Source organism: Prionailurus bengalensis, chromosome B4 (assembly GCF_016509475.1).
Source record: "Prionailurus bengalensis isolate Pbe53 chromosome B4, Fcat_Pben_1.1_paternal_pri, whole genome shotgun sequence".
NCBI lineage: Eukaryota > Metazoa > Chordata > Mammalia > Carnivora > Felidae > Prionailurus > Prionailurus bengalensis.
This window is the reverse complement of record NC_057358.1, coordinates 117,642,182-117,669,030: the sequence shown is the minus strand read 5'-3', so window position 1 is coordinate 117,669,030 and position 26,849 is coordinate 117,642,182. Positions and strand designations below refer to the sequence as shown.

At 36.8% G+C, this 26,849-nt stretch overlaps 1 protein-coding gene across 1 annotated transcript in view; it reads right to left on the bottom strand.

Annotated features, from left to right (window-relative positions):
* The window catches only part of CFAP54 (cilia and flagella associated protein 54), a 296,556-nt gene that overhangs the window by 177,612 nt on the left and 92,095 nt on the right, over nucleotides 1-26,849 (bottom strand). Inside the window, 6 exon segments of the mRNA XM_043562207.1 lie at nucleotides 3,444-3,566; nucleotides 8,224-8,379; nucleotides 10,767-10,914; nucleotides 14,430-14,566; nucleotides 23,858-24,043; nucleotides 24,302-24,394. Coding sequence (XP_043418142.1) covers nucleotides 3,444-3,566; nucleotides 8,224-8,379; nucleotides 10,767-10,914; nucleotides 14,430-14,566; nucleotides 23,858-24,043; nucleotides 24,302-24,394 — 843 coding nt within the window.

Below are 26,849 nucleotides of genomic sequence, written 5' to 3'. Positions count from 1 at the left end.
ACCCTGGCTCACCTCCCCTCCATCAACCCTCAGTTTGTTCTCTATCGTTAAGAGTGTGTTTCTTGGTTTGCCTTTTTCTCCCTGCTATATTCATCTGTTTTGTTTCTCAAATTCCACATGAGTGAAATCATATGGTATTTGTCTTAAAATATTGTATATTATAAAGTGGTGTATTTTCTTCTCTCCATTTCTAACCAGTTACTGACAGTATAAAAATATCAGTTTGAAAGCATCTCACAATCATTTTATAAATTCTTTTTTCGATTGTAATAATGTTTACTAGATTCTCATGAGTTTTGGAAACCTGTAACAATTACAGATTAATTTATACTTGTTTTAAAAATTTTTTTAATGTTTATTTATTTTTGAGAGAGAGAGAGTGAGAGAGCTTGAGCAGGGGGAGAGGCAGAGACAGAGAGGGAGACACAGAATCTGAAACTGGCTCCAGGTTGTGAGCTGTCAGCACAGAGCCTGATGTGGGACTAGAACTCACAAACAAGGAGATCATGACCTGAGCTGAAGTCCGACACTTAACCGACTGACCCACGCAGGTGCCCCAGTTTTTTAATATCATAAAATTTTTCATATCGTTATCTATTGCATTAGAGAATCTCTACAAATAATGAATCACACTATTAAGAGTCAGCATCTCCTATACCTGATTTTTAAGGATACGTTTTATGAGTGTTTCTTACAATTATAAACACTTGAATCTGACTTAAAAATTTTTTTTAATGTTTATTTATTCTTGAGGGAGAGACAGCCAGAGCGAGAATGGGGTAGAGAGAGAGGGAGGGCAGAGAGAGAGGGAGACACAGAATCCAAAACAGGTTCCAGGCTCTGAGCTGTCAGCACAGACTCTGAGACGGGGCTCGAACTCACGAGCCATGAGATCACACGAGCCATGAGATCATGACCCGAGCTGAAGTCAGATGCTTACCTGACTGAGTACCCAGGCACCCCACTTGAATCTGACTTTTTAGCTCATCTGGCCATCTCTGTCATCTGAGTTCATTAACACTTAGTGAAGTAATTAATACACTTGATTGTATTCCTTCTATCTTAAATACTACCTCTTTTTCTTTCTTAGTTTTTCTGAATTAGCCATTTTTCCTGCCTGTTATTCCTCTGTTCATTTTTCCTTCCTGTCAATTTACAAGTCTTACTGTGCTTTATAGTTTTGCACCTAGCTACATTTTCCTGAGACATCTATTTATTTATTTTTTATTTTATCTATTTATTTATTTATGAGAGAGAAAGAGGAAGGGAGCAAGAGGGAAGGGCAGAGGGAGAGAGAGAATCTTAAGCAGGCTCCATGCCGAGCATGGAGCCCCATGCAGGGCTCAATCTCATGACCATAAGATCATGATCTGAACTGAAATCAAGAGTCAGACACTTAACCCACTGAGCCACCCAGGCGCCCCTCCTGAGTCATTTTTAAATATATATAGTCTATTAAGAGAAACTAATAATTTTATAGTATATGTATTTTTTATACTATATGAAATTTTTTTTTAATTTTTAACGTTTATTTATTTTTGAGACAGAGAGAGACAGAGCATGAACAGGGGAGGGTCAGAGAGAGAGGGAGACACAGAATCTGAAACAGCCTCCAGGCTCTGAGCTGTCAGCACAGAGCCCGACGCGGGGCTCGAACTCACGGACCATGAGATCATGACCTGAGCTGAAGTCGGACGCTTAGCCGACCAAGCCACCCAGGCGCCCCTATATGTATTTTTTTTAAACACACAATATGCACCAAGAATCTCTACCTGCTCTCCTCTCCTTGACCCCAAACAAAATAAAACTTTAAGTTCTAGGTTACTAATAAGTTTTTTCTTTCAAAGATAACATTTCTATTTCAAGAATCCCTACTTAGCATTTATATTACAAAATCCACATCATATCATTATTACCTATTTAATTTTAATAATACATATATTGCAAGGTTCATTGCTCCCATTTTTCCTCCCCTTTTTGTCTTTCCCTGTCTTGGGATTTCTCTTCTGAACCACTTGTCATTTGATACAGTATCTCCTCAAGTGTTTTCCCCAGATAAGTACATGGGCAGAATACTTTTTAAATGCCTGCACTTCCGAAAATGTTTATTTTGCCCATACAAATGAATGCTATCTTTCCTGGCTATTAGTTTTGGACCTTGGTCTTCTCCCCTCAGGATTCTACAAATGTTGCTCCGGTATTTTAGCTTCTGCTGCTGATGATAAAAAAGTTTGAAGCTAACGGATTGTCTTTCCATTGCAAATAACCTGTTCTTTGGGTCTCAAAACTACGATTGTTCTTTATATCTGGACTTCAAGAATCTCCCCACCAAGTGTCAACACATATGCTCCTACATTAATCCTGCCTGGGACTTAGGGAGCCTATTCTCTATTTTTTAATTTTCTACCTCCGGAACTCCTTTTATTTCATGTTAGGACTTCTGGGTCTGCCTTCTGAGTTTATCTCTGCATAATTCCATTCTATGCGGGTGGTATTTCTTGAGCTTCCGGATTTGACTCAAGAAATACCAGTAACCACAATCTTCATCTGTTCAATTTTTTTAATCAAATATTTTTTGTTCTGTTTCAAAAGATCTTTTGTTGTTGTTGTTTTGTTTTGACCATTTAATTGCTTTTCACCACCTTGAAGATTTTCTTTCTTTTTTTTTTTTCCAAGTTACCTCTGATCTTTTCCAATATAGTGAGAGTAAAAACCACAATTAATCTGGTGTTTGTCCTGCCCCTTTGAGTTCTGAGTCCTCTTAAGTGAGTTATTATTTTTCTCTTCCTGCTAATGACTATCCTCCCTCAGTATCTACACAAACAAGATTACAGAAGCGTCTCCAGCAGTGGTAAACCAGTGGGTGACGGAAAGAATATGACGTTCTGCTCCTGAGGTCAGAAAAACAAATCATGACTTCTTTGCTAAGGTAAAGGTAAAAGTCTCTCTGTTTCAAGACCCTCACTGAAGCAAACCTAAAGTGATGGATCAAATCAGCCCACCAATGCAGTATTCTTCCAGATCCCTGACCAAATCACAAAAATCCTGTGAAAACCATATAAAATATGCAGACACAGATAAGGCCCTTCTTTGAAGAATTTCACTGGATTGAGACAACTGAAGCCTTTGAAGAAACACACAATGTGGGCCTCTGAGCCAAGCAATGAAGATAAATAAGCCTACCTCTTGGCCTCTGATTTCTTGGCTCTTTCTTGCTTCCAAGGTGAATGAGGTCCCATAAAATTGAGCTCTTTTCCACCCTTTCCCCTGGCCTAAGAGACACCCTCCGGGCTTTACTAACTGACCCAATCAGGCAACTTTTGAGCTAAAATGCTTTGTAGGTACTATTTTTTAAAGTATTTTTAAAAGTTAATTAAAAGTAGCTTTCTAAATCATTGCTATTCCTAAGTTTTATGATATGAGGCAAAGAATAATATAAATACCTTTGTTATGTAGAAGACACAGCAAGCTATCATGTGCTGTACACTTTCAAAACTTGCAAAATGTTTCTTTGAGTGGACAATGTTTGGTAGTCCCTGCAAAACCACCATACACTTTATCAAGATCTAAAAAATAGAAGCAGAAGAGTTTCTGTTGACAAATAGCCTCACCCATTACAAAATGTCCTATTCAAATCACGCAAGTTTTAAGCCATCAAGTCTTATTATTTTCAATAATTATCAATGAATTGTTTCTCATGTATAAAAGAATGTACTCTGAGATAAAATTAATATATTCAATTTCAGATGAGTCTCTCATCTAAAGTAACTTGAAAACTAGTATAGAGGATAAAATAAGTATTCAGCAATTACAAACCAAAGCACATTTTGACAAGTGCCATAAAAATTATCGGCAGAATATTACATATACGAGACACTAAAAACACACCCACACTTAGGAGGACCTTAAAAAAACATATAGAGAAGGAGGTACCATATTAAATATAAAGTGATACCAGGTACTTGAAATAATAGTTTCTTTTAAAATTAAAACCAAGCATTCATATCCCAAGAAATCTATCCATATCAGCATTTACTTCCTAGTCTCCTTACTTCATATTATATGATCCTGAATTTGGTCAAGAGCTAGACAATTAAGTTTAGTTTTCACTACTGTTGCCCTGTTCTGAGCAACATTACTGTCAGAAAAGTAGAGCTGAGATTGCATCAATCTATTAGTCATCCAGATTATCAAAGGACAAATTAACATATGGATATTGGTCTTTTGTGAGCACACTAATTGCTTCAAGCCACCATTCTAACAATATTATTAGTATTGTTACTATACACCTATGAGTATTTTTTAATGCTTCTTTAATTCCTCCCCATCATCACCTGCCTCCACCCTACTATACCATATCTCCAAATCATGTTAGCAACCCCGTAATTTTGTAGTTTTCTCCAGGATCTTATAATCATATACATACATATAAATACACAAACATACATAGAGGGAGGGTTAATGTTATGTTACAAAATGGGATGTATAAACACTTGTTTGAACTGTGCCTTTCTCCTTCATCCATGTCTTATGAAAAATTCCTCCAAGTCTAAGGTATAGCTCAAATTCATTATTGCCAATGGCTGCACAATATGATTTAGTGTGGAACAACCATCATTTATTCAGCCATTTCCAGAATCTCCATGTTGCACACTTTCACAGCTGATGTTTTACAATCTGGTATACTGGCCATCCTCCTACTACTACACTGCCTCTTTGTCTTTAGCTCTTTTTTTAAATTTTTTCAATGTTAATTTATTTTTGAGAGACAGAGAGAGACAGTGTGAGTGGAGGAGGGGCAGAGAGAGAAAGAGAGACAGAATCCAAAGCAGGCTCCAGGCTCTGAGCTCTCAGCACAGAGTCTGATGTGGAGTTCGAACCTACGAACTGTGAGATCATGACCCAAGCCAAAGTCGGACGCTTAACTGACTGAGCCACCCATGTGCCCCTGTCTCCAGCTTTTTTGCTATCACCCAAATGGCCATAATAAACACCCTTGTAAATGCTCAGTTGCCAATATGAGTGGCAACTGAGATACCAGCTTTGATGGTACCTAGTGAGGATGAAGCACCATCTTCTAGGGCAAAGTATACACTCTAAATCAATGACAGTTACATGGCACTATGTCCCCAGTAGGTGGAACACATGGATCTGGGAACCAAGGACCAGAACCAGGAGCAGCATCTTACTAACTGGGGATTTTATTCTATGGGATAAATTACTAATAGAGGGGTTGCTGTGTCAAGTATATTTATTTTTAATTTTAATTAAAATTAGATTTAGTTTAATGACAATTAAGATTGTTTTACCAAACTCCAAAGCCTACAACAATTCACATGTCCCCCATCAATGAATGAGAGTGCCTTTGCCCCACACCCTGACCAGGAAGAGGAGTTACAGATCTTTGCAATTCTGTCAACAGTATTACATTAGTCATTTAATGTACATTTCTTGGGATATTCAGAGTTTGAGCATCTTTTCATGTTTCTTGGCCACTTGGATTTGCTCTCCTGTAAACTGCCTATTCATGCCCTGTGGCCATTCTTTTACTAAGTGATTGTCAATTTGTAAGACTTTTTGTTATATATACTTATCCTTGTCAGGGTTGGGCACTTTTTCCAAATCTATAAATTTTCTACTATCTTTGTCATGATCCCTTTTGTCACACATAGGCTGCCACAAATATAGTCAATATTTCTTATCTTTCTTGTTATTTCTAAGAGTTTTGTGTTTATTTTACATTTAAATCTTTAGTACCTCTGGACTTTTTATATATGGTCCAATATAGGTGTCAAACTCTATTTTCTTTCAGATGAATATCCATCCATATCAGATGAATAAATGGTTCACTACCATTGACCAAAAATATCCATTCTCTTCCGACTGAATTGGAATGCCAATTCGGCCATATATTATATTCTCATACATATTGAGGCCTATTTCTAGAATCTCCTCTCTGTTTCACTCACTTTTCTATTCCAAGCAATACAATTTAATTAGAAACTCCTTTCTTTAAAAAAAATTTTTTTTTACATTTATTTTTTTAAACTATTTTTTTAACGTTTATTTATTTTTGAGAGAGAGAGAAAGAGACACAGCACAAGCAGGGGAGGGGCAGACAGAGAGGGAGCCACAGAATCCGAAGCAGGCTCCAAGCTCCGAGCTGTCAGCACAGAGCCTGACGCAGGGCTTAAACCCACGAACTGTGAGATCATGACCTGAGCCGAAGTCGGATGCCCAACCGGCTGAGCCACCCAGGCGCCCCTAGAAATTCCTTTCTTAAGGTTTTTCCTCAGAGCTATAACCTACTCTCTGAGCTATAGCTAAAGGCATTCTAAACCAGTGGGATGCTACAGGATGACAGTGGATTATCTTGAACTCAACCAATTGAGCACCAGTTGCAGCTGCTGGCCCCAATGTGGCATCCTTGCTAGAGGACAGTAAAAGCCATGCATTGTCATGGATAATATTTTCTTTTCTATCCTGTGAGGAAGAAGTACCAGAAAAAGTTCCCATTCATACTGGGAAGACAAAAGTATATATTTAGCATCTTGCCCCAGGGCAATGGTAACTCTCCCACCCTCTGACGTATTTTATGAAAGGACCTGAACACTCTGGACATTTCTCAAAACAAAACATGGGACCAGTACATCAATAACACTTAAAAAAAGGTTAATTGGACATAAAAAGCAAGAAAAGGCAAATACATTAAAGACCCTGATAAGATACATGCTTTCCAGAGGGTAGGAATAAACCTGATGAAGATTCAGGAAACTGCCACATTAATGAAATATCTCGGGTGTGCTGAAACAAACTCCCTACTCCAGAGTAGGTCTGACATCTGGCATCTCTCACCTCTAAGAAGAAAGGACAATGCCTTTGGGTTCGGAAGAAAGCATATTCCACACTTGAGAATACTGCTTTACATTCAATCTACAAATGACATGGAAGGCTGCCAACTATGAGTTGAGATTTTGGATTTTAGAAGCAGATCTCCCAAGCAGCTGAGCTTAAGGGAATACGGGAGAAGGAGCATGTCTATGTTCCAGTTTAGTCATTCCAAGGCAAATATTTGTTAAATTACTTAAGCCCTCTGGTTAGTTTTCTCCATGGTGAATTAAAAATTTTTATGTTTCTCATGAGATCACTCACATCTTCTTGGTTCTCAAAATCTGAGTTGATGATGATGATGATAATGATGACAACAATGATGATGATGAAAACTTTCTATAAGTATCTGCAGTAAAACCTTACCTCTCTCATTACTTCCCTGTGGTAGGCAGAATTCTAAAACAGTCCACAAGATGTGGACTCCCTGGTGTACAAGCTCTGTTATAATCCTTTCTCCTTACATGTGGGTAGGACCTGTGAATGTGATAAGATCTCTCTCATGACTACATTATGTTATATAAGACTTCATGAATATTATAGGAACTCTCCTGATGGCCTTGAGGAAGCAGACTACACGTTATGGAGAAGACCATGTGGCAGGGAACTGGCAGTGAGCTTTCAGGAGCTAAGGACCTCCTATCACACAAGCACAAGGAAATAAATTCTCTCAACAACCAGTGAGCTTGGAAAAGGCTCCAGAGCCCCAGGTGAGATCACAGCTCTGGCCAACACCTTGATTTCAGCCTGAAGAGACCCTGAGCAGAAGACCCAACCAACCCATTTCCAGCCTCCTGTCCCACAGAAACTATGAGATAGATTCACTATGGTGATTTGTTAGGAAGAATAAACAACTAATATAACCCCTTCACCCAGCTCTCCCTTATTCTTTTTCCATAAATTCCAGTTTCTCCATCACCAAGACACCCAAGTAATTTTTCTTGGGTCATTCGCCAATTTTTCCCCAGATGATGGCTTTAAAAATATGTTTTTGAATAAGTATTGCTGCTTCTAACATTACAAAAGCATACAAATTGAAATGACTTAAAAATCTAGAAAAACAGATTGCCAGTATTTAAACATGGACAGCAATGGGGCTGAATGTTTTCAGAGAAACACATTTGAGCCTTTATGTTTTAGTTATGTCTGTTTGCCCAGATATAATTTAAATTATTAAAATGTTTTTCAGTTAACTCATGAAATTTCATAACACTTGTCTTCGACCTATTTGTACGTTATGAGAGATACATTGCTTTTCATTTTCCAAAATGCATTGTTGAATTGCCTTTGTAAAAAATATCCTTATTTTTAAGGGGGTGGGGTGAATATGCTTACCTGTACAACAGGTACCAAAACAACATTGTGGTAGATTATAGGAGCAAGGAGGCCATAACACTGAGTCACAGCTTGAAGGGCATAACTGGAATCATTTAGGTAGTTGCTAAGGTCCAATGCCACTAATATTCTCTCACATTCAATTAATCTAGCAATCTGTAAAGAAACAGGTATTGTTACTGGAAAGTAACATCAGGTGCTTAATTAATGTGCCTCTAAGGAGAAGAAAGGGTAGGAAATGTGATCCTGCCGGTTTAACAACACATTGGTATGTTGAAATGCTGGTATGAAGAAAATCTAAACTCAAGAACAACTCTAATTTCCCAATAATGCTACATATGGATAATACCATCTTAGAATTAAACTTTAGAATATTTTGTAAAACAATAGAAATACCACTAGTAATGAAAAAGGAACTAATCTTTTTTAATTGGTAAAATTAAAACGTGGCTATATTTTAATGTTAGAAAAAATCTAGCTTTTTCAAAACATAAATTATAACAAATAATAATTAAAATATTATATCTCTGTAATATTGTCCCTCACTTGATTAACAGTCTCATTTTCTTTCTGGATTTGTGAAAAAAAAAATGATGAATCTTCAATAGACCAAACTAATCTTCTATCATACTTGTGCTACTTAAATAAAAATGGTAGTGAAATAGAAAGTTAGGCTTTTGTGATTAAATGCTACTTAAAAATAATAAGAATCTTATCTTACTTTTCCTTTCCCTTTCCTGGAGGAAGATTTCATTATTTTTCTATATATACCTATAAAATAACATACACAGAAAACTGGCATTGAGAAATTTCCATAGAGTAAGTTATTACTAGAATGGTAGTCTAGCATTCTGGAATTCATTGATTGAAGTACTTAAAGCCTGACTTCATTTTCAGACTGGATGCTGAAAGAAGAAACTAAGGGCAACACATAAAGAACAGGATGATGGTTATGAGTGCTTGGGCTCTGTAAGACCATGAACTTTCCCTGGACAAAAGCGTCATGTTTTTTTCATTTTTGGATCCATAGACACTGGCATGGTCTCATGTAACAATTTATTGGTTGATTAACTAATGAATAAATGCAAGGGTAGGAAAAAGCAACTGTGAAAAACAAACACACGGGAAAAGCCTCTATGTAGCTAAAGTGAGTAAAGAAGCAAAGAGGGAGAGGGACAAAGAGTGACACTCAATCTAGAATGGAAAAAAATAGCAAAGGATTGTTATTAAAAGCAAGAGCATTATAAGATTGCAAAGGTACACACAGCAATGCTGATAACCACCCTGAGAATCCATCAGTAGAATATGGGTTACATTCCTGCCTCTGTACAGGAATGCAATATTAAAATTAAAAGAATTTGGTATGGAAACAAACGGTCATTGATGTTCTTCACCCCAGAAAGGCAACAGTAACTGAGATAGAAATTCAGGAAAAACAAGCCAAAATGGACAAGATCACACCAGATGCTATCTCTGTATTTGGATTCAGAACCCATTTTGGTGGTGGTGAGACAACTGGCTTAAGCATAATTTATTGTTCCTTGGATGATGCACAGAAAAATGAACCCAGGCATAGACTTGCAAGACATGGCCTGTATGAGAAGAAACAGACCTCCAGAAAACAGGGAAAGGACCATAAGAACAGAATGAAGAAGTCAGGGGAACTGCAGAAGCCAAGGTTGGTGCAAGCAACAAGTGAGCCAGAGATTGGACAACAGAAGGAATAAAGGTTCCACAGTGACTTTATCTGTGGTGATTGTGCAGATTTTTCATGAGAGGATTAATAAACTAAGAACTTAAAAAAATAAGGGGTGCCTGGCTGGCTCAGTCGGTTAAGCGTCTGACTTCGGCTCAGGTTGTGATCTCACAGTTTGTGGGTTCGAGCTCCACATCAGGCTCTGTGCTGACAGCTCAGAGCCTGGAGCCTGATTCGGATTCTGTGTCTCCCTCTCTCTCTGCCCCTCTCCAGCTCGCACTCTGTCTCTCTCTCTCTCTCTCAAAAATAAATAAACATTAAAAAAAATTTTTTTTAAAAAGAACTTAAAAAATAAGAATTTGGTAAATTAATATGTACCTGCATGAAAACATGTATAAGATAAATTATTAAAAATGTTAAGTAGGCAAATTATAATAGCAAGTAGACTGTGAAGGCATTTTTGTAAAAAAATTTTTTTAAATAATAATTTGCCTATGCATATTTTTATAAATCAGATATTATAAAAAAAACAGAGAAAACAAACTCATAGTATTTTTAGGAGCAATAAAATTACAATAGATTTCACTTTATACCTTATCATTTTTTGAATATTTGAAATTTATACTACTTTTACAGAGACAAAAAAGATCAATTGAAAAGAAGAAAAATATATATGAACTCGGGCCTATGAAACCTATTTGGAATATCAAATAAACCTGCACAATCATAAAATGATCTCTGTCTATCCACAAATCAGGATACACAATCCCGAAAGAACATGAACTTGAAACATCAAGAAACAAATAAAGGGAAACTGGCACATTTTCAGTCCCTTTAATTCACTTACTTGTTGAGAGGGGAAAATCTCATTGCCTTTAATATTATCACAGAAAAGATTTTCTTCTTTAATTTTAATGTCACTTGTTACAAAAATATTTCTAAGAAAAAGGTATAAGAGGATTGAAGAAGTCTCTGCCAAAATATCTGAATGTAATCTGCAAAAGGAAGTAAATACTGTCACAGGCATAAACATAAAATGATCATGTAAACATGCATTTTTAGATTGATAGGTTCTTAATATCTACACAATAACAGCAAAAATTTGTGGAACAACTTCTCTCATACAGCTGTTTAAAATTAAAGACTATGTTTAACAACAAGTTCACAGCTAAGAAAACTAAGGTGCTGACGTATATCAGAGACAAATATAAATAAATATTGGCAAAATTTTCTGGTTCTATTATGTAAACTTCTTTTCTATCAATATAATGAAATCACTATAGATCTTGAGAAGCATAATATTTCAATTAATAAAGTTTCTGAAAATAAGGGTTATTTATAGCAAAATCAGCCATGGGTAAAGAGGAAAGGAGAAAGATTGAGGCAGGGAGAAAAGGAAGAAAGGAGGCAGAGTCTTAATAACTCTTGGATTATTTCTAATTATCTTTCCTAAATTGCAGTCAACAGTGCCAAACATTGGCAAAACTGTGAAATCTGCAGTCTTCGACTTTGTTTCCAATATTCCCTTCCTTGTTCTCAGCCTTACTTGGTGACAAACCTTCCCTTCTAAGTTTCAGGTCCCTTCACCCTCCCCACCCTCTATCTCTAAAAAACAGGAAAGGATCTGACATCAGTAATTCATACTTGAAGATGATCTGTTTTACCACCATGTTAAATGCTGAAATTATATTTGCTAGGAGAATTTTAGTTCTTCCGTTCCTGCAACCCACACTGAACTCTTTCTTTGTCCAAGTGACATGTGCAATGCGTCCAGGCTATTGCCTTCTCCTGGTTCTGTCTCCTTCCCTATCCAGCTCAGACCTCTCTAACACTTTAGATTTTACACCCCTTATTTTATGCCATAATCAGTGTGCCTGACCTTGCATAGACGTCACTGGCCAATTTTTCTGGTAACCTCTGATAACCTCTGGTTATCCTTAATGTCTCCTTGTTCATATTCCTGAGAGCAGATGTTCTAAACCCCCTGTTCTCCACCCCATGAGCTCCTATACCCTCCAGGCTCTACCACCATGATGTCATTATCATGTGAATTTGCTTGTTTCTCCCCCTGCACTGTCTCCGCTTCCTCCACTCTTCAAAATGTTTTCCTTAAGCCTGCCTTCCCCCTCATTGTTCTGCCATTGTCCTCTTCTCTTTACGCCAACTTCACATCAGTGACCTTAGCTAATTACAATTCTCCATTTCCATTTACTTCTTACCCAACTGCAAAAGGTTTCTGGCCCATCACACCACAAAACTAGCTCTCTTGAACTCATCAACGGCCTCCTAATTGCCAATTCTAAAAGTCACCTCTTGGGGCACCCGGGCAGCTCAGTTGGTTCAACATCTGACTCTTGATTTTGGCTCAGTTCATGATCCCAGGGTTGTAGGATTGAGCCCTGTGTCACTGAGCATGAAGCCTGCTTAAGATTCTCTATTTCCCTCTGCCCCTCTCCCCAGCTCGCTTGCTCTCTCTCTCTCTCTCTCTCTCTCTCTCTCTCTCTCTCTCTCTCTCAAAATATAGGGGGGAAAGCTTCCTCTTAGTTTTTATTCTATCCAACTTCTCCGTAGCATTTCTTTTTGAACAACTCCTCTGCCTGACCTTGCACTAGCATTTAACACTGCTGACCAGTCCCTCCCGGGTGATATTCTCACTTTCCTTGGCAATGTACTTTTCCAGAGTTTCACCTCCTGGACTGTTCCTTTTTGTCAAAAAAGTTCTGACAGTTGGGTTTTCTTAATGTATTTATTTTTGTAATGTAAGGGTCTGCCTTAAGCTTTGATTGCCAAAGCATCCACTTCAAAGAGGCATTCACTTCAAAGATGGCTATCTCGAATAAATACATTGCCAGTCACACAACTAGCTAAAGAGCCAGGCCACCTCCCTCACTGAGGCTCCTCTGTTTTAGAAATCTTAGTGGATTTTGATAAATGACAATTTGGGCCACTGTTTTTTCTCTTCCCTTGTTTTAAATTCCCACTCTTACTTTTTAAATTCAACAACAAAGAGTGAGCCCATGAAACCCTAGGCCCATGCTGGCTCTCTCTCTTCACCTATGAACTTGCTGTGGGGCCCCAAGTATGCCATGCAATTTCCAGATCCTGTAAGTAATAAACCTCTATTTTTTTTTCAAACTTTCTGGATGTTTATTGCTGAAGGGTGCCTCACAATCATAATAAGAACCATAAAGGCTGGTTCAGATACAACACTGATTACTGATAGGCTGAGACGAGCACAAACTATTTTCAGTATCCTTCCTTGGTTCCATTTCCTGCTTCAGCCTCTTAAACGTACGTTATGCCCAGCATTTAATTCCAGCTTCTATCTTTTCTGCTAAACAGTTAGTCCCTGGGAGATAGCACTCATTGTCAAAATTTCAATGATGATCTCATGGACAATTTCTCAATCTATCTCTAGCCTTGACCTCTCTCCTGAGTGTCAGCACTAAATATTCAACTACCTGCTGGGCATCTCATATCCACAAAGGCAACCTGTTGGAAAACTAAACTCAAAATATTTCCTATCGAATTCATTATCTCCTCCAAAGACTTATCCCACCTCTCTCATTCCCCTAGTACCCATCATAGGTCTGCCAGTCAGGTAACAACGGCAATCCCAGTAAGCTTCACTACTTCCATTCTCTTGTCCCCACATCACATAAAACCTTCCAAGCCCCGTCTCTTCCTCTTCTGAAATGCCTCTCAAATCCATCCTACACAACACCTAGCATCCTTGTACATGGTAAATGCTAAGTCTACAGTTGTTTCATTGAATGGAATTCTACTTTTATGTGAATAAACACTATCAATGCCTTGCCTCCACCAGCATGTGCATTTAAGGTCACTATCTTTAACTGATGAATAAAGGGTTTTGTCTTCTTAGGAAAGGAATTTCAGGTATTATTAACAAGTAGGTAAAGGAGATTGTTGTTTTTGAACTTGTTGTTGAGACAGCCTAAAATCACACCAATGCTCATTTCTGAGGCTGCTCTTAATCTTTGCTCTTTTAAGAAAAAGCAACTATAAAGCAAAGGATGGCCTGTGGTTTTATATGACCCATACCAACCTATTTGCAGTTCCTGATGGTCTAATCCTGGGAGCTTCTTCAAGCAAACAAAAAGTCTTTTAAACCTAATAGTCCACCCATCACACCATAACTATTAACCCCAACCTGACCGCTCTCTGTTATAAAAGTCCCCAAAGCATATTTGTGTTTTCCAGTATAACTGACGTTATCTTGATTAGTAGTTGGTATTTTTTTTTCCATAGCCTTCATTACCTTAACTTCAGAATGCATCTAAATGTCTCCTGTGCTTTTTCTTATTCTAGCAAAGAAGTTTCTAACAAGGACTCAAGAACTTGGGATGTGTATGCTTATTACAACACCTATTAAAAATAGTTTTACATTGACTATCTTAACATGAAATTGAAAATGAATTATAGGCTTTGTATACAACATCCATATTTTTCAATAAGCAAATTAATATTTTAAAAGAATATTTCTAATTACCTTCTCTGTGTAATAGTCATTATATTGCTTAAGCAAATAACAGATTGTTCATCATGATGTGGTGAAGCAACAAAATAATCCCAAACTGGTGAGAAAACCTTCTTAGCCAACTCATAGTTACCAATCTGATAGGCAACCTACAAGAAAAAGTACATTATCATACATTATATTTTTATTGGTGAAATGTATCTTTTAAACAGGAATTCTGATAAGGTCTGTTCACACACTAATTTCATACATAGTTGTTCACATTTGCTGTTTTGTTCCACGGGGCCACAGTAAGGTATCGATGGCCACTGGCAAGGGAGACAGACACATTTTGAAATCTCTTTTATTTCTAAATTGCATGGAAATTTGAAACTCTGTAAGGATGTTTCAAATTCTCATAAGCAAAACAAAGATCACATCTGAGCCAAATTAATTTCATTTCCATCCATCTCGGCAGTGCACTCCATTTATTACAGACACTGTTATAATGAACAATCTGTTCCAAGAGAAACAATCAGATTTCCCAAACCCAAAATATGAAATATACTTCATTCTTTTCTGGTTCTGACTGACACTTTCAGAGCTTTTGTGCAACAAAGGGTTCACAGCTGAAAAGAGTGAAAAATAACACAGAGATGCTTCCAAAAGACGATGATATGTTTTGTTTTTGTTTTTGTTTTGAGAGAGAGAGAGACAGAGTGCAAGTGGGGAAGGGGCAGAGAGAGAGGGAGACACAGAATCCAAAGCAGGCTCCAGGCTCCAGCTGTCAGCATAGAGCCCAACTCAGGGCTTGAAGCCACAAATGGTGAGATTATGACCTGAGCCAAAGTTGGACGCTTAACCAACTGAGTCACCCAGGTGCTCCAAGGCCATGATATGCTTTTAATTTGACACATTCAACATTAGGCAAAATAACTGATTTCACTGGTAAAATATAGAAGCTCGAGAGAAGAAAAATCATCAACTTACCTATTTCTTTTGGTAGAATATATTTCTTTAAAGATATTCCTTAAAATCATTCTATTCAAATATGTACAACAATATGAAATCTCACCACATAAGTTACGTGCTGCTTCAAATTCTTAATGGAAGCAGGTAGGATATAAAGTACAAACAAATTAATTAAGTATGTAAATGGCATGTTGCTAGAATACAGTCCACTCAAAGGAATAATTTACAGGGCCAGAACTTTTTCAATCTGCCAACTCCACCCTCATAATCAACCAACCAGTAAAATGTTACGAAGTTTCTACTCTGCACTAACCACTGTGAGGATAGGTTCTTCAAAGCTTAAAATGACCTTATATGCCATTAAACTCTAATCAAGTTACAAATATAAAACACCTGAAATCATCAGAAAAACTACAAAGAATAACATAATAACTGTGGAGGCTTAGAAAAGGAGAAATTAGGGCTTCAAAAAGGAGTCTGTGCTTGAGTTGAACCCTAAGGCAGGGATAAGGTTCACATGGGCACAGTTGAGACAGAACCTGAAAAGGGTCCAATAGTGAAAATCATCACAGAATATTTAGGAGAGACTGAAAAGACAGGTCAGAATTTGAAGAAAAGCAGAAAACATGATGGACAGGTAAAATGGGGTATGATTTCAGAAGGTCTTAAAATTCAGGTGGAAGTACTTAAAGATGTCAAGTACTAGTCTGAGCACTTTGTATGCATTATTGTATTGACACCCCATTTCATTTTTATGAAGTGAACTCTATGACCATTCCTATTTTTCAGATGAGGAAACTGAGGGATTAAGAAGTTAAATAATTTGTACAGAGCCTGATATTCAGTAAAAATAGTAGAGCCAAGACCTAGAGCGGTGGATGAGGTCACTTCACTGGCTGCATTGGTCAAATGAAGTAGTTGGGAGTTGGACTAGGTGGTCACTAAAACACCATATAATTCTAACACTTACCACGGAAATTAATAACAGATGATGTGTAATTGAGTTGGGTGAAATTAAAATCGGATGTTCTTTCCTTTTAAAACATATGCTTCTAAAAATAATGTCATTTATTCAATTAGTGGACATTGTAAAACAAGAAAAGATACGATGATAAAACTAAGGTTTGTAACTTCATGAGTTTTTGTGGGTTAACAGAGCAGTGCCATGGTATAAGACAGTGAGCTTACAGATTTTAGATGGGGTGAGAGTAAAATAAGAGAAAAAAGCACCAGAAAACTAATGAAAAATTAAGTACAGTAGAGAAGCTCCTTGATACATGATCCTCACGTGTCTTCCCAAGCTCCACACTCAGTTTTCTTCCCCACATTCCTTTTCAGTTGCCTTTGTAAGCTCCTACTCTTTTCCCCAATCTCTTTACACTGGCATGTCCCAGGGCTCAGTCTTTGGACCTCTTCTCTCTTCTGTCTGCACTTATTTCCTTAGTGGAATAATCCAGCCCCATGGCTGTGCCACATGACTAATCTCAAATCCTTCTCCTGCCCAGACCTCTCTCCCATGCTCCAGATTCATATATCTAACTGACTATTCAACAATTCTCCCTGAATATCTAATAAACATCTTACCACAACATGTCTCAAAATGAATTTCTGATTTCCCTCTGCCCCAAATCTATACCACCCACAGCACTCCTGAACTCAGTAGATGTCAAGTCTATCCTTCCAGTTAGTCAACTAAACATCTTAGAGTCATCTTTTCTTTTTCTCTTTATATTATTTCCACTAGGAACTCTTGTTAACTCCTCCTTCAAAACATATCCAGAATCTGACCACTTTTCACCACATCAACTATTATCACACTGGCCAAGCTACCACCATCTCTCATTGGGTTGCAGTAATAGAGACGTCCCTCTGCTTCCATCCCTGTCCTATTATGGTCTATTCCCAACACAGCATCCAGGGTGAGACTTTGAAAACAGAAGTCATATTATGTCATCCCACTTCTCATAAAAAAAAAAAACAACCTTTCCAATGGTTGTTCATTTCACTCAAAGTAAAAACCAAAGTTCTTCTTTTTTTAAATTCTTCTTTTTTAATTTAATGTGTAATTGAGTTGGGTGAAGTTAAAATCGGATGTTCTTTCCTTTTAAAACATATTCTAAAAATAATATCATTTATTCAATTAGTGGACATTGTAAAACAAGCAAAGATACCATGATAAAACTATGGTTTGTAAATTCACAACTTTTTGTGGGTTAACAGAGCAGTGCCATGATATAAGATGGTGAACTTACAGATTTTATTTAAATCCAAGTTAGTTAACATACAGTGTAATAATGATTTCAGGAATAGAATTCAGTAATTCGTCACTTAACGTATAACACCCAGTGCTCATCCCAACAAGTGCCCTCCTTAATGCCCCTCAACTCTTTAGCCCTTCCCCCCACCCAACACCCTGCCAGCTGCCTTCAGTTTGTTCTCTGTATTTAAGGGTCTCGTATGGTTTGTCTTCCTCTCTGTTGTTATATTATTTTTGCTTCCCTTCCCATATGTTCATTTGTTTTGTATCTTAAATTCCACATGAGTGGAATCATAGGATATTTATCTTTCTCTGACTGATTTATTTCACTTAACATAATATACTCTAGTTCTATCCATGTTGTTGCAAATGGCAAGATTTCATTCTTTTTGATCACCGAGTAATATTCCGGGGGGTGTGTGTGTGTGTGTGTGTGTGTGTGTGTCCATTCATCAGCTGATGGACATTTGGGCTTTTTCCATACTTTAAAAGCCAAAGTTCTTAGAGTGGCCTAGAAGTCTTTTTCTGCTCACCCACCCATCTACTTACCTTTTACCTCTCTAACCAATTCTTTTATTCTCCATGGGTCTCTCTGCTCCAGTCACAATGGCCTCCTTGCTGTTTATCAAACATAGCAGGTAAGACTCTGAAAACTATAAGGCTTTTGCTCTAGCTCCTTCTGCAGAATTTTCTTTCTCCTGTGAGCCCCTCCCTTGCCTCCTTTAAGTCTCTGCTTAAATCTCACCTTCTAGATGAGGCCTTCCCTGATCACCCTATTTGATACTGTGAACTACTTTCCCTTCTCTCACCTCACACTTCTAATTCCTCAGAACATACTCCACTTTTTCTTTCCATAGAACTTATCTATGTTTCTCTTTCCATAGAACTTATCTTGTCACATAGATAATTTACTTATTTACTGTGTTGTTTATTACCTATCTCTTATCATAGCATTTTGTTGACTTTGCTTAGAGCAGTGGTTCTCAAAGTATGGTCCCTGGACCGTCAGTATAACCATCACCTAAGAACTTGTTAGAAATGGAAAATTCCAGGCCCTACCCCAGACCTAGTGAGTAAAAAAACTCTGGTGGTAGGACACAACAATCTGTTTAACAAGCACTCCAAGATGCGCACTCAAGGTTTATAATCACTAGCCTGGAGCATTGCCTAGCACAGAGTAAGCACACAATAATAACATGTTAAACAAAATTTAAAATCTTTTTTTCCTGGTAATTTTCCTACATTCACAGAAGAGGACATTCAATAATTGTACTACAACACAGTTGACTAGCCCAGGGTGAGTGCCTGACCCAAGGTGGGTGCTTTATAGCACCTTGTGCAAAGCAAAATGGACCCCCACCCAAAGTGTGGCTCTGCTGTCTAGGCTGATGGCACTACATGTACCAGAAGAATTTGAGAGAAAGTTTACTACTCACACAAGGGGCTCCCAGGGAATGTTGGACAGGCACAAGCAGGCCTGGGAAGGAATGGGCTGGGCTTTGATTAGTGCTTGGGAGTGGGAAGGGGTAGGAATGGGGAAAGCTGCTGCCAGCTGGGAGATTTACATTTCCTGTCAGCACCAAAGGTAAGCTCATAGACCTCCTATCAGCCTGCCTATGTATGGAACCAAAGGGAAAAAGAGGGCTGAGATTTAAAAAAAAGTCAGTGGTCAAACATCAAAAAAGAGATCAGATTCATTATATTTGGTGGATCACTCAGAATCTCTTTCCTAGGAATCTGGAATCCAGATTAGGAGGCAACCAGGTAGCCTCTCTTTATACCTGAAATTGAAGGATATATAAAAATACAGGAGCTGCCATTTTTTCCTTCAGAGATGGAGAAGTAAAGAAAGTCAGTCTTTAGGGGCATCTGGGTGGCTCAGTCAGTTAAGCGTCCAACTCTTGATTTGGATTCAGGTCATGACCTCACAGTTAAGGGATTGGGCCCTGAGTTAGGCTCTGTGCTACTTGAGATTCTCTCTCCCTCTCTCTCTGCCCCTCCCCCATACTTGCTTGCACCCTGTCTCTCTGAAAATAAATAAACATTAAGAAAGAAAGAAAGAAAGAAAGAAAGAAAGAAAGAAAGAAAGAAAGAAAGAAAGAAAGAAAGAAAGAAAGTCAATCTTTAGAGAAAAAGAAGCGATGTATACAGAGAACCAAAGGTATGAGGCCTGAGGCTGCCTGGGGTCCAGTGCCTTCCCAGGGCCTCACTGCATTCCTTAAGTCAGGCTGGTTCCCTTACTTGCAATCATAGTCTTAACTGAAACCGTAAGTCAAAATTACCTAAATATGGGTTAATGTTGTGGTAATGAGATTGAGAAAAGAGACAGTTCAAAGGAACAAGAGATGACATCTAGCACAGAACCTAGCACAGAGTAGACAATAAATAATTCATCAATAAACAGATGAAGTAGGGAGAGAAGCAATATTCAGTTAGAGAACAAGAGGAAAAAGAAGAGTCGAGACTTCTTAAAGAGCTTTTTAAAATGGGATAACTAGAGGCACCTGGGTGGCTGAATCAGCTGAGCATCCGACCCTTGATTTCAGTTCAAGTCATGATGCCAGGATCGTGAGATCATAATCCCAGGATCATGAGATCTAGCCCTGCATCGGGCTCCACACAGAGCATGGAGCCTGCTTAAGATTCTCTCTCTCTCCCTCTGCCCCTCTCCCCTGATCATGCTTTCTCTCTCCCTCTCTCTCTCTCTCTCTCTCTCTCAAATAAAAAAAAATAAAATAAAAAATGGGATGGCTATCTTTTCCCTGCTAGCTTTATTGTTTTTAATTTGTAATTGATTAATGACAAAAGGCAAACCTCTATTTATCAAAGAGTTTTGATGAATTCATATATAAAGTGAAAAAAAGTATGAATTTCATTCTCCTGCCACCACTGAGATACTGACAAAGCATTCACCTCCCAACACTGAAATCTACTGCCAGTACTGATCATCAAGACCCACTGAACAACACCAACCCAGCAGAGAAGAGACGGCAGAGATGTGGGCTCTAGAAGAACCTGGCCCAGGTTAGAAGTTGAGTACATGACTCTTGGACCTGGACAGAACAGTAGAAAGGCATGAGCTGGTTCAAGCATCAGGCTTATCACCTGCTACCCGAGTAACCTTGGGTTACTTAATTACGTGACTTCCCTTAGACACTCTTTCTCAAATAAAATGGGATTGGCAGAGGAAGGATTAAATTCATCTCAGTTTCCTAAACTATACAATGAAATTAATAGTATCATCTCACTGTGGGGCACCTGGGTGGCTCAGTCAATTAAGCGCCTGACTCTTGGTTTCTGCTCAGGTCATGATCTCAAGGTTTCATGAGTTCAAGCCCTGAGTCAGGCTCTGTACTGGCAGCACAGCTGGGATTCTCTCTCTCTCTCTCTCTCTCTCTCTCTCCCTCTCTCTCTCTGTCCCTTCCCTACCTGTACTGTCTCTGTCTCTCCCAAAATAAATAAATAAACTTAAAAATAATAGTATCACTTCACTGCATTACTGTAATAAACAAAATAATGAATTTTTAAATGCCTGGCACATAGTAGTTTTTAAATAAATATATCCCCGATTTCTTTTTCTTAATAAGTCATTGTGCCCACTCATTATCTGATTGAGTAGTTCAATAATCCAGATATTTGGTCTTATATCCATTTTAGAAATTGGGAAATTGAGACCAGGCAATTTGCCCAAATTCCTACAGTCCTCCTCCCTCATTAGGTTTCTTATTTTCTACATTTTATATCATATTATCTAGTCACTCCTGACTTAAAGGTGAAAAATAAGAAGAAATGAGGCTATAAAGAAGGGGAAATTGGAAAATATCTGTAGAAAATATATCGTTTATAAAGGTTCCTCAAACAATTTTCCAGATAGCCTAAATTAATAGCTTTCTACACTGAGGGGAAACCTAATAAAGATTCGACTGACTTTATTAATGTCTATAGAATAGTGTTGAGTGAAAGTACAACCTAATGTTCCAAGCCAAGTTAATCATAGGCATTTAGCAAAATGTCACTATGTCTTACTATAAAATACATATGATAATGTTTTTTAAAGAGCTGAATCATCCTGAAACTAAAAACTAACCACTGTCAGGAAAAAGAGATTGCAATTCCAAAGGCAAGGTACATTTTCTTGCTGGAACTTAAAAGCTTAAAACTCGAGCTGTAAATTAAAGAGTTTTACTAAGTTTACTAAGTAAGAAAATTTTGCTTCAGTCACTTAACATTATGAGAGAGAATGTTCATATACTGTCATAAATGAATACAGTACTGTAAATATCATTATCAATAATGAAACATTGGTCATTACTTCATGGCACTTCTTGTTATTCCAACAGAATAGCTGGGGGTTGGTTTTATTAACTTTCAATGAAGGTTCTGCCAAATGAAACCCAAAAGTCAAACCTCCCTGGAGAAAAAACAGGCCTTGATAAAATACTCAGTTCCTCACTTTGAAATAACGCCATCACTGCAAATTAGGAAATATATTAGATTCCAAAGAAATAAAAACATCAGAAAACCATGAGCCAATATGATATGCTAAATCCTAGCAATTCTCTCAATTTAATTTTCTTTGAAAAATATGATAATATAAAATACCACTAAGATCTTATCTTCTAATACTAATCAACTATTAAGAGAAAAAAATAGCAAAATAGAAACATGATAAAATTTAAAATAGCCATCATTTCTATAGCTAACAATAGGCTTAAAATTAGATTCTTGAGACTTAGGTCAATGAGTCACTCTTTCTAGTGTCCTTATTCACTGGTAACGGGCAATCATTTCAACAAATATGTTAATTCATGAGTATATTCATAACTAAAAACAATAACAATATTTATTAGTGCCTACTGTGTGCTAATTGCTGTGGTTAAACATCTGGCATGCATAATTCTATTTAATACTCCTAATACATCTGGGAGGTAACTACTATTATTATTATTCCCACTTCACAGATGAAAGTTACTTGCTCAATATTACATGACTAGTGTGAACCTGAACTCAGGTCTGCGTGTCTTTACTAACCCAGACATTTCACTTCTGTGAATCCATCTCAAAAAAGCAATCGTGGATGCAGATAAAGATGTATATACCAAGATGTATAAGGCAGCTTTGCTTATACTAGCAAAAGACTGGAAAATATCTAACTGCCCAACAATAAAGATTACTAAGTAAACTATGATCTATCTATAAGATGCAATATCATTAAAAGATGCAATATCAAAAAAAAAGATGCAATACCATTATAAAATACAGCTGTTAAAATTTATACTATGAGGGCATATGGGTGGCTCAGTCAGTTAAGCATCCGACTTCAGCTTAGGTCATGATCTCACAGTTCATGAGTTCGAGTCCCATGTCAGGCTCTGTGCAGACAGCTCAGAGCCTGGAGCCTGCTTCGGATTCTATGTCTCCCTCTCTCTCTGCCCTTCCTCCACTCACACTCTATCTTTTTCTCTCTCAAAAATAAATAAACATTAAAAAAAATTTTTAATTATATTATGGAAGAATACTTAATGGAATGAAAAAATGGTCAATTATATATTAAATGAAAATATCAGGATATAAAATAATATATACTATAATTAAAATTATATAATATACATAAATTCAAACACATATGTGTGTATGCATATGTTTCTATAAAAATGTGTGTGTGTGGAAGTGTATACAGGCATACACACACACAAATGAAAAGATACCTCTGGATCAGGGTTTCTCAATCTTGGTACTACTGACATTTTGGGCTGGGTAATTCTTTGTTATGGAGGGCTGTCCTTTACGTTTAGAGTGCTTATCAGCATCCCTGGCCTCTACCCACCAGATGCCAGAAGCACCCTCCTAGGTTATGACAACCAAAAATGTCTCCAGACATTGACAAATGTCCCCTAGGGGCCAAAATTGCCCCAGGTTGAGAACTGCTACTCTGGATGACAGGATAACAGTTAACATGTATTTTCTTCTTTGTGCATTTCAATATTTTCTAAATTTCTAAAATTACCATGTGTTACATTTGTAATCCAGGGGAAAAATGCTATTATAAAAATCAAATTCACTAAAAAGGAAAGAAATGATTCTTATTTTATGAGACTACCCTGCCCTAATGGAAAATACGTATTACAGGAGCTTTAAAATATCTGCTGTGACTTTTTTTCCCATTGGAAATTACTTACTAACAGCTCAACAGAAAAAAAAAAATGCAAGAAATTAGCAGAATCTCTTCTACCTGCGTCAAGAACATCCGAGTAGTAACAGCAGAAAGAGGTGGATAAACCAGAATTGGTTTAGTTGTCTCCCCAATGGCATCACCAATAAGCTTCCCGTTAGAAGAATAAGCAGCAATTGCAAAGACATATTTTTCATTTGTTTCTAAACCTTTCACTTCAAAAATGCTTTTACCATCAGCTGGTATCTGTTAACAAAAACATATTTCAAGTTATATATGGAAAATTGAAGTAATGTGACTTTAAAAATATGATTAAGTAACCCTTATATGTAATAAAAAACAAAAGCTTTTGCATTCACTGTTGGATTTTAGTTATCACTTAAACTGAAATTCACTGAAATAATGACATTATAAGGAGGGAAAAAACACTCAATTGTCATAAATAAGTCTTTGGGTAAGATTTCCTGATGTTTAAAGTTTGTTTTTTTTTTAAATTTGACATACCGCTTCTCCTGAGTTTGGGAGATGATTATTGTTTAGCCTTACTTTTCCATAGCTTCCTTCTGCTTTGCAACCCAAAATGCAGTACCAGGAGACCTGCAGAGGAGAAAGATGAGCCCATTATCTATAGTCTGTTTAACAAGGCATTCAATTTCTTTTATCAAGATGTGGCACTTGTGATGAGCACTGGGTGTTGTATGGAAGTGTTGAATCACTAAATTGTACACTTGAAACTATTATCACACTATATGTCAACTAACTGGAATTTAAATAAAAATTTTAAAGGCAAAAAAGATGTGGCAAAAGGAATACTTTTCCAAATGAAAATGTTACTATTCAAGTTTTAAAACATGGAATCTAAGTTTACAAATATATTTAGGTTTGTTCTCAAAGAAATATAATAATAAAGACAAATATAGGGTTTGTTTCCCTGAGACTACAAAGACTATTACTCATTGTTGACTATTTTAACTACCATGAACTGAGCAGTTCCTATATGCTAAATATTGTTAGGAAATTTACATAAACTTTCTAATATTTGCAACATCTGTATGAAATGGGATTACTATTGTCATTTTGCTTTACAGGAAATGGAGACACAAAAATGTTCAATAATTTGCTCAAGATCAGATAGTAGCATGGTATTTGATCATTCTTAAATATATGCGGGAACCAAAAGCAAATGCAAATTCTACAGGAACAATCAAACTTGAACTTTAATTAAGTGGTTAGAAATGGTTCTTCTGCCAAGATGTCAAAATAATGGAGATTGCTCACTGAAATGAACTGTTCTCACTGTAGAGAAAAAGGGAGCAAGTTGATACCTAGGGAATGGCATTATAAAGGAGCCATACTGTCCTGGGGTTGGGGTTGGGGAGGTTGTCATCACTGTGTCACTTCCAACATCTCAACTCCTAAATGAGAGGAAAACTGGAAAGAAGGGAAAACATAATTGTCTCTAAGAAGCAACTGACTCTTATAGCTTAGCCTCTTCCTCCAAGTCAACAGAAAAATCCTAATGGTGTCTTATCTGCACAACTAGTTTTCAACCCCGGCTGTGCAGAATCACTTTTTAAAATGCAGTTTTCACAGAATCAACCATTTTTAAACATTACATATACCCAAGTCTGCCTAGCCTCAATGAATTAGAGTTTCTGGTACAAGTGTCCAAACTTCTGTGTCTATAAAGAAAACTGCTCAGGTAATTAAGGAACACTAGACAAAGGAAGAACTCCAACGACAAAGACAGCATTGAAGGAACTTGGAAGCTGAAGCCAGAAAGGGAAAAAAAATCAAATGATTCTCAGAAAAAATTTTAAAAACTAACTTTCCTTAACTTCCCATGCAAAAAAGAGTACCATTTTACACAGAAGGGAAAAAAGGCAGAAAGATTATATTATATGACTTAGATTATTATTTCCTCTAAGTTAAGCTCTCTATGTAAACTAGAATTTGAAGGGTAAATTCTCTCTAAAAGCATTTTTACAAGCAGATTTATATTTTTATTTTGCTCCACAAATGAAAACATCTTAGTTTGTGTAATTATAAGGAACATGTATAATTAGAATCTACACAACAGTAAAGACACCATGAACAAATCACCATTAACTTTAGAAGTAAAAGTTTATTAATAACATCAGCATTTTCAACTATTAAAACAGATTTTAATGAAACAAATGCTTAACACGAGATTTTGATAAAACAGAAGATGGCTGAACCCTCTAATCAGAAATATTATTTAAGACCACAGCACCATCTAGTGTTGATGAGCATGTAACAGCAATAATTTCCTAGAGCACACAACTCTACTAATTTACAATATATACAAACTTCATATAATGTGCTAAGTGACAGGTCCCACAACTACAGGTCAGATATTGAATTCTTATATATTCCTATTTCTAAGCATTATGTAATAAGATAGACTATTTACTAATTTTAAACACATAAAAAATGATTTTGGTTAAATGAACCAAAACATTTGAAAAAAAAAAAAAAAAAGAAAGAAAACAAAGAAAAACTCTTGGTAAGGCATCTAGTCTTAGCTCTGTACCGAATTTCCAAAATCAGTGAATCCTCATTTGTAACCAGATCTAAAAAATCCAAAGTTTAACTTTCAAAATGCTAGCAATTATAATAATGCATTTATTATAGCACAGTTAGGTGTAAGATGAATGTTACTTCTATTTCCCTAATCATAAAGCATTATAAAGGTGATATTACTTCTCACTGACGTCCATATCCCATTAGTCTGAAGCTCCTCAAAGAATGGAATCAAACTTTGCGATTATTTTTGTACCTCCGTTATCTTGCACAGAGTTGGACAGGTAAAAGATACTCAGTAATGCTCACTGGATACAATTTATCGAAAAAATCATCAAATAATGTAATCACACTCTATACCATCATTAACTGTATTAAGCAAACTTTACTATACATGTTTAATATAAGATATTGTGGAACATCAAGTATAATGTGCCAAGAATGTTATATGTTATCTCATTTAATTTTCACAATAAACATATTTTACAAATAAAACCACCACCATCAC